The 10,713-nt window shown below is 40.1% G+C and overlaps 1 protein-coding gene across 4 annotated transcripts in view; it reads right to left on the reverse strand.

The window, feature by feature from the left end:
* BMPER (BMP binding endothelial regulator) overlaps positions 1–10,713 on the reverse strand; it is a 146,610-nt gene that overhangs the window by 65,639 nt on the left and 70,258 nt on the right. For all 4 annotated transcript variants that reach the window (XM_071736066.1, XM_071736070.1, XM_071736067.1 and 1 more), the window contains 3 exons: positions 6,111–6,210; positions 2,789–2,898; positions 2,005–2,145 (listed from right to left, as the gene is read on the reverse strand). In XM_071736066.1, coding sequence (XP_071592167.1) covers positions 2,005–2,145; positions 2,789–2,898; positions 6,111–6,210 — 351 coding nt within the window. The remainder of the gene's footprint in view (positions 1–2,004; positions 2,146–2,788; positions 2,899–6,110; positions 6,211–10,713) is intronic.

Here is a 10,713-nt window from a genome sequence, read left to right on the forward strand (position 1 = left end):
CAGTCTCCTGATTATTTGCATTGTTTTCTCTCCAGTATGTGTCTGAGATGTGATCACACCTACCAGAAATTTTCATCTAACCTCACATAATTAGAAAAACCTGAGTCATTGGGTTGAGTGACATCTTTAAGTTGTTGCACATGAAGTATTTGATTAAGATGTCAGCATATAGTGAATTTATTTCCAGATGCAGCACTTAGGACAGGAATGGTCAAGTAATGAATTCTAATTTAGAATACTTACAGCACTTTCACAGATACTTGATCTGCTAAACATCTGAAATTGTTAAGATATACAGTGCTAAACCTCTCAAATGCAGAGCAGGTAAGACAGTCAATGTATGTCTCTTAAAGTATTAGGTGCAGAGCAAAATATGCCTCACAGCCTTGTTCCCACTTAGTTGGGAAGTATTGCCCATGGAACTGCCCTGGCTCTTTTTTACAGTGTTGCATTTGCCAAGTGTGGTTCCTAAAACATTCTGTCTCACCCACTTAAGGTCTTGTGCTAGCCCACTTACAGCCAAAATGTGCATGTTTTCTGTTTACAGGGCCTCTGTGAAGGAAGGGTGAGGATAGACCTGACAGGAATAGGCACTCCAACCAGACAGCTGTGAACAATTACGTGCCCACCTCAATATGATTTTCTGACCAGAGAGAAAAACAGACTAAATTTTAAATGCCAAGGAGCCTAACTTACTCGACACAACATGCTTGGGCAAAAGCTGTCGTCTCTCCTTTGTCTTTTGTTCCCAGGACGTAACGATTGCTTGATGTTCCTGATACACCACATTTTCTTGTGGGCCTCTAATGACCACTCTCCAATCATTTACCAAGGTACCAGAATATATCAAAGTTGACTGAATGCAGCTACCCTGACTATTTTGTCTCACAGCTGGTTTTTTACACAAGAGCACAAAAACACATTTGCTGTGCCCATTTTACCTCTGTTAGACCATTAACTTCAACAGAGCAACACTGCATTTACCTTTTTGCACACAAGGACCAAAATGGTTGTACTGTCTCATTATTTTTTCTTGCTCCATTTAATACTTAGAAACATAATAAAATCTTCACAAGAAGCAGAATATTTTAGTTGGGTGCCTAAAAAGTGGGCATTTGTTCCTGAAGCACAATAGCACCAGTGTGAAAGTGCCAATCAGATGGAGTATAGTCTCAGCATACAGTAGGTTTGCAAGTAATTTCCAGAATAAACACTTCAGCTATGTACACAAAAGATGGAATAAATGGGAAGCAATTCTGGCTGAGGAAACCAAGTACTCACAAAGGATTTAACATTTGATCTGATTCAAGGGTCTCTTAATTCACAGATGGTCCATGAGGTGACAGAATCTTTCTGACACAGTGTCATAAAAGCTGTACCACTTGGAAAAACAAAGAGAGTCTCAGCAATAGCAGAAGTGTTCTACAGGGAATCTCTTGTGATTGGAAACATTGGGTGAGAGTGCAGTAGGTAACAGTTATTACAAGGCTATTCCATTGTAAGATGTCAGGGGTGCTGTCCTTACCAGAGACGTGAAATGTAGTAAACCAAGATGAGTAACTTTCAGCCAAGATGAACTTTGTAAAGTTCCTGCTGGCTCAGCTATGGGAGAGACCCTTTGGCTCAGCAGCTAAAGCCTACATCCTACTCAGAACATTTTCTCCATGAATATCAGCATTTGGGAAAGCAGAACATCACTCTCTTACTGAAATTGCATTACTTTCAGTAACAAAACAGCTGCTTGAACCTCTGCATATGGAGAGGGAGACAACATGTCACATCAAGGAGGAGCCAATCTTTAACTGCTGTGTATCAACAGTTTACACAGACTCGGACACAAAACAGCAGATGGTAAATTTTGCAAAGCTTTGCCTCTGAGTTGTTCTGTCATCAATTAGGGCAGTGAAGGTTCTGCTAAAAAAAAAAAGCCATAACACTAATCTAATTCATCCTCTTTCAGCTGTTACAACGGCATCCATTCTTGAGCCACACCTGAAAGTTTACCTGGAAGATCTTATTGCCAAACTTGCACACTTTCACTTCCTCAGGAGAGATATACGAGACACACTCCTTGCAGCAGTGATCTTTGTTTTTATTGCATTCACCAGGGAGTAAGCACCTCTTCTTACATATCACTGTTGAATCCTACATAAAAGGGTAAAAGGAAATCATGTCATCACCAAGATGTTTGTGCTCCTGTGTGTCCTTACCATAACATTTCTACTTGCTCGCTCATTGCATCCACCCAGGCTACAACCCAACTGCTTTGAATAGGTCAACTCAGAGAAAATAAAAATTATTTACTGGATTGAGGGAAGTTTTCATGGTCTGTGAAGCTAAAGCCCAGCTTGTACTTCTTTTGCCCCACAAAATCTTACTGATTTGGCGACAGTTTCATTTTTTTGTCCAGGTGCAGAAGCACAGGTGGTCACAGGCATGGTAGAGGAACTAAAAGCAAGTCACTGTCCATCAGCAGAGATGTGGTAATTCACCATTTTGAAAGTCCCCTTCCACTTGTTTAGAATGCACTAAGCTTGTAATGCAAACACAAAAGAGGATCACATAATCTGTGTGATTTCACTTTGCAGCACACAGGCAGGCATAATGTCTCAGCTGAGGTACTCAGTTAAATTTTCCTAGCACAACTGCAAGTGCTCTTCAGATCAGATTCTCTGGGACCACACAAGATGCCAAAGAATAGTGTCAGGGTTTACAGTTTCACAGACCTACAAATTACTGCTAAGTCAGCAAGCCAGCAGCACACAATACCAACGCACACTGGATTTACCTTGCATGTACATGTTGTGCAGTTGTCATAAATAAATGAGGACCCATTATCATGCACGTTGCTGTGAAAGAGGCAGCTTCCAAATGGGAGGTCAAACACTTTTCTCTGCCCTGAGTATAAATAGAAACACAATGTGGTTGAAAAGATGCCATACTGTCAACAAAAATAGTAGGGATTATTGTCACCAGACCAAATTCATGTGCAATGTGTCATTTGCTATGTGTTTCCATTCTGGTGTGAAAAAAAATATGTACTTTTAACAGTTCACTGTTCTTCTAGCACACATTCATCTGTACAAAATCCACTGTGGGAGGGAATATAAATATAATTTATGGCATGTTTATATTGGAAAAACCTTCTCTTTCTCATCATAAAGTGCACAGTACAGCTAAAGGAATAAAAAGCACTGCAAACTCTTAGGATAGGTACACTTGAACTAGTTTAAACAGTCTGTAATTTAGTGCAGTAACTTATCAAATAAAGCAGACTTAACCGGTTTTAGCATATCTACCTCAGGGGTTCACACCAGGCAAACTAAATCAACTTAGTGACACTGATGAAAAATCAAAACATAGGTGTTTTCCAGTCTCATTAAGATAGCTTTGTGTACCATGTCCACACACAGATTCAAGAAATACTTGGGTTTTCACCACTGATGACCAGAATGAAGGTGACACAGGATATGTCATTTCTATAACCAATATAATATTTGGGTTTCATAAGAGTGAGGCAAGGTTTAGAGCATTAATACAGGGAAGGCAGCTTCATTATCAAATCCTTCCTGAAGTTCTGGAAAACTGCAGGCACTTCCAGATCCAAGTTGCAACACACTTCAGCATTTTGCAAACTTCTTTCATTCTCTATCTTCTTTTCTTTACAAAAACATTATACTTATATTCCTGGTTTTGAATACCTTCCCCTGTGTACTTTTGGTGGCAGCCAACTTGTAAGTTCTGAGATCTGATGTTAAATAGGCATCAGTTCCAAGATAGGGAATGGCAACTATAAGTGCATAAAAGAAGTCACTAAGTAGTAGGCCAAATACTTCAGCTCTCAAACCACCAGATCTTGGCACACTATAATTCCTTCACTTTTCAATAATTCTTGATAAATGTAGAACAGTCTAGAAGAAAAAGTTTCTGTTTTCTTCTGAGATATAATAAAACAAAAGGATAAGTACACAATGAATTCCACTGGATTCGCCTTAACTTTTTACAAATCTGATGTTAAAATAACTATAGAACAAAAATTAAGAAATAATTGCTATTGTTCAGTTAGACACAATTTGAACACCTCTCTCCTGCAAATTAGCTACCTGTGACTAATCTGTGCTTGCATAACCAGCCTTCTTTTTACTGAATGTGCATCTTTACAAAAGTCTTAATTTCTCTTGCAGGATGACATATGAAATTAGTGAAGGATGCCCAATAGCCCTAAAAGGAACTGCTTTACATCCATGGACCAGTTATGGACAAAGCCAAGCCATAGCCTTGCCTGTAACTGCACTTCTATTGCTTTACATGGGGCCAGGACTTCAATTGCATAACTTATGTCAACAAGTGAACAGAAGTCCAGTTCTCTCTCACAGCTTATTTCCATGCCTTGAAAACCACCCATCACAATTCAGGGTGGCCAACCCAGTTCAAATAGTTGGTAAAAAACCACTGACAAAGGAGCTACCACTTTAAAAGATGTGGTGGTGAGTATATTGGCTTAATGGTTGGCTTTCCTGGCTCATAACCACTAGTTAAACTAATAATTCAAGTCCCAGTAGAGTCCACAGCATTCTTCTAAGCTATATACGCTGAGTATCAGGAATTCAATTGCAGGGAGGTCCTCCACATGATACTTTAAAAACCATGCCTCAGCATCTCTGTAAAACGTTTCTCCTTCCAGACCTCCACACAGTTTGCTACACACCCCTTGGCTCTACCTCCACTCTAAAACTTTCAGCACTTCTCTGTGAAAAGATATTGTCTACTCACAGGTATATGACATGCTTTAGAGGGACGATCACATAAAATGAAAATCATTCTTTTTAGTGAACTCGTTTATAGACATTTCTAAAAGAGAAAAAACACTCTGTAGAAAAGTCCCCAAAAATTAAAGCTGAGTTTTGAATCAGGGAGAGGAAGGTTCATTTGGAAAAAGTATGGTGTGGAGAGGACAAGAGGAAAAGAAAAGTGTCCTCAGCCAAAACAGATCAACATTTCAATTTTTATTTCATTCCTCTATGGTATTACTCTCCGATGCTTCAGTTAAGAGTTCCTGGCAGATAGTTATCTGTATCAATTCTCACTTAGCAAATAAACACATGAATGAATAAATTCAGGTTCGTTTCAAGCAGTTGAAAATGTGAAGTATCATAAGAAGATGAAAATCTCTATGGCTTGCTGCATCCAAAGCCAGGCCTCTCTGTACTCCATAACCTAGCGCTGGAAAGAGACTTTGGATAGTAGTAAAGCCATGGTCAAAATTACAAAAGTTTTTATTGAAGAACTGGCAGTTAAAAGCTCTGAATATTTTCAAAACCTAGGTATAAGCTCACAGACCAAATTAAAGGGAATGTACTTGGTAGGTTGTAAATATTCTTTGTTTATGAAATCAAGGGACACATGCTGAGGAATGTTAATCTGTGGGATCTGTGGATATGGCACAAGCAAAATAAAGGATGATCAAAAGTCATTGCCTTCTTTAGCATGTCTTGGAAGACCAGCTCTTCTTAGAGAGCTCTTCTTAGCTCTTCTGAATTATTCCTTTAAAATGTATTGGAAAGATGTAATTGAAAGTATTCCTAGCTGAAACCATTATTCCACCATAAGAAGGCAATGAATGATGAGGCAGATTCCTGGGTCTCTGACCTCTCTGACAACAGCTTGTAAGAATGCAGTTTCAGTCCAGAAGTTTCTTCTGAGCTGCATTTCCTCAAATAAAAGAATGCAAATGAACACTTGAATAAAAATATGGGAGGGTGAGGCCTTTTTCTTGTGGCAAATTCCAACAAAACACTTCCTCCCGCCTCAACCTGCTTTGTAAAACATGTAGCAAAGATGGGAAACATCACTCTAGTTGTCTACCTAAGCAAGCCAACCAGTCTATGCTCAAATGCTCTTCTGCAGATGCATGCTTAGTATCACCCATCACAACCCTACACACTGACCATGAGTAATTGCTTAAAGCTGTAGGCTATAAATGCCACTGAGTAATACTGTCTCTTCCACTTCCTAGAATTTACTAGTATTGTGAAATAGTAATATGAAAGATGCTATGCAGAAACATATTATATTAATTACTAAATTACCAGGGAAAAAACCCCACTCACCTAAGCATTTGGGACAACACTGTCCCGCAGGAGTGTGACTGAGGTGCTGGGGACATGAGAGAATGGGACAGACTTCTTGGATGCAATGTGTTCTGCCACCCTAAAGGAAAACAGACAGGAAATGTCAAGTAAATGCACACACACCCACACAGACTGGTAACAAGTTTAGAGAAGTCTTAGCCAAAGCAGCATTTGCCAACAGAAATCTCTGCTTGCATCAGGCATACAAGGAAGGTACACAACTGCCCTTTAATGCTTTCTATACTGTTTGCAGAGTCCTTGGTTTGTTCTTGCTTTTTTATTCTCTCAGTCAATGAAAGTTGAAGTTGAAGTGAAGAAATCAGTGAAAGTTGAAGAAACAGTGTCTTTCTCTCTTATTTCTTGGTGTGGATATGAGAAAACCAGGGAGAATAAAATAATTATCCATGAATCTTTCTGGATGCTCAAAAAAGTCATTGAGCAATCTTTTATATTATTCTTCCCCTCCTGTGCCGTGCCCTTCTGGGTTTGTCTGGGACAGGGATTTAGTGCTGAAGCAAGATGTGAGCAGGTGTTCCTCCACAATGTCCATGACCTCAGAAACCAAATAAGCCAAAACTACTTAAGAAAGCACATTCTTGTTAGCATCTGAGTCAAACTATGCAAACCCGGGTCTGCTGTCTTCAGAGGGCTGAAAACCAAGAGGGTATATGCAATTTTGAGTATTATTGTGTCAAAAAGAGAAAAAAACTAAGCAATCTGGGCTGGCTATATCCTGTATCAATGAATGTTAGGAACAGAGAGAGGCAAAAAGCACAGCAGGGACAAAAGCACATAATATATGTCTAAGATTAAGTCAGTCAAAAGAGCTTTTTGTTCTAATTCTGCACTGTTGCCTGATTACTTCACCATGCCTATAGAATACTGTGTTTAGGTCTGGACCCTCCACCAGCATGTGCTCCACTTGCTCATAAGAATTCCAGGTTGTTCAACTTTAAAATTCAGTTCTCTTTGTCTAAGCAAGAAAAGTCAGCCCTTCTCATCTAACTGCCCTGCTTTATTTATCACTCAGAGCTGCAGGCTCATCCCAACAATAAGCTTTGTGTTCCTGGATGCTCTGATGGAAGACTTATGAACAGCCTCCTCCCACCTACAAGTTGGATGCCTCTCAGGGTTCCTTGGGGAAAGATGGAAAAAGCTGTTCATTTGGAAGAGCTGTGTGCCTGAAATGACAGTATGCCATTCCATTCCTAATGGCCTCAGTGAATCACGGAGCTTTTACATACAGGCAGACCCACGTATACACTATTACACAGAAAATAACATACTGACAGTACCCTCATTTTGTAATAAGTTTTAGGCACTGAAGTCTACCTGTCCCGTGGGGCTACCAAAGCATCCTGAACGCACATGGCTTAAGGACCGCTCGTAATTCTTTCACTGCAGCATGCAGGAACACAGAGGTTATTGTAGACTGAAATGCCTGCTCTAAATTAAGGGTCAGACCAAAAACTTGACAAAACAAAATGAATTTTTCATTGATATTCCTTACGACGCTCAGGGAATAGCTCTGTGAGAGGAGACACAGGTGCGGAGTGAAAGAGAAAATACCCAAGAAGGACTCTCTCAAGCAAGTGCCATGATTCAGCCCAGGAAAAAAAGGCAAAGAGACACAAAGTTCAAACTGCAGTGAAAGTTGAGGGAATGGGAAAAAGGGTACAATGACCTCATGCTGGTTACAGGATACAGCAATACATCCCCAGCAGATGGAATGTTCCAACACATAGTGTTGCAACTTTCTTTGTATTTTTTGCAACTTTCTTGCTACTTTGCTTCTGTGTTTAATATTCACAAATTCTATACTTCTGCTCTGGAATATTCCTTCCCTGTTAGATGGAATGAAAGTTCAAGCTTAGCACGTTGTTGAGATATTGCCTTTGCAGTCTGTCATACAGTTTTTTGTTTGTTGTTTGGGTTTTGTTTGTTTGTTTGTTTTTTAATACTAAATGCTATGAATAAGATGAAATATTTCTTCATATCAGTAATTTGCTTATAGCTCCTTTTTTACCTTTTGCACTGCCCCTCCTCTGCAAAAAACAATGTCCAATTCCATCTCTCTTTACCCCACTGCTGCTCCTGCTTCCAAGTACAGTGCTGCTTTTAAGACCAAACTTTTTTTCTAACTTCCTGTTGATCCAGATAGGCCCTTTCAGGCTTGATAATCTTGTTTGGGTTCAATGTAAAAAACAGTCAGAAATAAATCATACAATACCATTTAAACTAAGAATAATTCTACTTGCTCTACAGAGCTTAGAGAGATAGCTCACTGGGAACGACAAAGAACTGTCAAAACCTACACAATATTTCTCTTTTTTCTTAAAGAGACTTTGCAATTCAAAACTCACAAAAAAGCATTCAGAATAGCAGCTTTCAGAACAGGATTAGGCAGTGCTGCCAGTGCATTAAGGATCTGTATAGAAAAAACAGTGCAACCAAAGTTCAGCAAAAAAAAATCAAGGGAAAAAATAACTCTGGGGAGCAAAAAGATTAGCTCTGGATGGTCTAAGACAGGGTGGGAACTGCACAGTAAACACCTCCCCTCCTTCACCTCCCAATTACATCTACAGCTTTTAGCTCACTTCTCCCTGTAATCATAACATCTCCCAGGCAGAACATTCCAGGTCCAAAGCAACACCTTCCAATAAAACCAAACCTGAATTGGAAGCCAGCACAGATCACGAAGTAAAAGTGACATCTGCTTCCTGTGAGAAAAACTTTTCATGAGCTAGACGAATAAATCCTTGAGCAATATGTGAGCAATAATGTGAAGCCTTAACAAGGGGCTGCTGCTGCAGTCCACGGCCCCCTGGAGGTAACAGATTTTGTAAGAAATCAACACTCTACAATTAAAAGATTCACTTTCCACCTTGGATACAAACAAAACCAGTATAACTCCTGCTGCCACCTAGTATTTGCAAAATAAAGCAAGAGGCTCCCTGGTGTCAGCTCAGAGGGTGGTATGGACTGAGGTATCATCTCACCTCGGCAGCTTTCTCAAGATTGAAGAGAGGGGAAGATGAAATAGCACTTTCAGGCTCTTCCATGAAAAATCCATCTTTGAGAAAGGCAACTAATGAGTCTTTTCTAAAACAGAAGCATGAAGCTAGTCTAGCTACCAGTCCACTCATTTCTACTAAGCTCCTACCTTGACTCTAATACTTCAGTGTTCAATAAGGATACAAGAAACTTGGCAAAGTTGAGAGATAAATTCATTAAGGCTGCAGATGACCTTGCTGAAGACACTGGATGAAGGATAAAGTGCAGTTTCTGAGCAGGCTACCCCTGTGCCTGGTACACAGCACGTGTGCAGCCTGTGTGCTAGGAGACACACAGAGAAAAACATCTGCAGAAAAAAAAAAAAAAAGCCTGTCCATCCAAAAACTCCCCAAAAGTTGAGAATTTGTAATAAGTCTCCAAGACCCTTGGGTTTCTTCTACTATCAGGACAAGAACAGTGGCAACCGACAGCAGAGCTGCCTAAGCAGGTTTTGAAAGTATTCATGAAATGTCAAGAGGACAGAGGTTTCCGTACTCCCAACTTTTTTGCTACCGATAACAAGCACGTCTAAGCTTAATAATATTTTGTACACATGTTATTTAATGTTTAAGGTTAATTCAGTGTTATTAAGAATAATGTTTCTTGTGGGCATCTCATTTTCCATTTCAATTTCAGGCTTTATCTCTGTGCTTTAACAAAGCCATAAATCATCCAAAAAAGATTCCTCCCTATTTTTGCCCTTTGTTCACCTTGTGCTTGAAAGACTCTGCTAATCCTCAACAGAAGTAAAATTTTGTCAAGTGCTGGTATTAGGATTCAGCCCACATTAGATTGTAGGCATTTAGTTTTAACTTTCATTCTAGAAGTGTGTAAGGTTTCAGTTGCTACCCGTGAGGCTATCCAGGGGAAAAAAATTATAAAAAAATATAAAAATGACAGTTCTCTCAACTCCAGGATACGTATTCCAGACATCTAGAGCAAGGTCAAATCCAGACTGTAGCCTCAGCAGGGGCTGCTGTAAGAACTAAGATGGATGTTTGAGGTTGTCTCCAGCAATGAGTAAAGATTTTATGCCACCAACATGAAAAATACCTCTGAAAGTTCAACAGGGTCACTCCTGAGCAAGTCTGCCCCATGCTAGTGACAAGAGAAGCCAAATGAACACACAACTGTCTGTCTTCAACAGCTCTAACACAGTGCAGGTGACTATAACCACCATGAACATATTAAGAGACTTTTGTGGCAGCAATGGCATGAAGCAATCAATAGAAATCTGCTGATAAAAAAATAGGTGTAACATTTGAGAATCAGATAATGATGAGTATTACTATTAAGGAAAGGGAAAAGAAAAAGTAGAAGAGAAAAAAGAAAAAACAAGGAGAAGGAAGGGAAGGGAAAGGAGAGGGGAGGGGGAGGGGAGAGGAGGGGAGGGGAGGGGAGGGGAGGGGAGAGGAGGGGAGGGGAGGGGAGGGGGAGGGGAGGGGGAGGGGGGAGGGGGAGGGGAGGGGAGGGGAGAGGAGAGGAGAGGAGGGGAGAGGAGGGGGAGAGGAGAGGAGAGGAGAGGAGA

The sequence above is a fragment of the Heliangelus exortis genome, chromosome 2, assembly GCF_036169615.1.
Source record: "Heliangelus exortis chromosome 2, bHelExo1.hap1, whole genome shotgun sequence".
Classification (NCBI taxonomy): Eukaryota; Metazoa; Chordata; class Aves; order Apodiformes; family Trochilidae; genus Heliangelus; species Heliangelus exortis.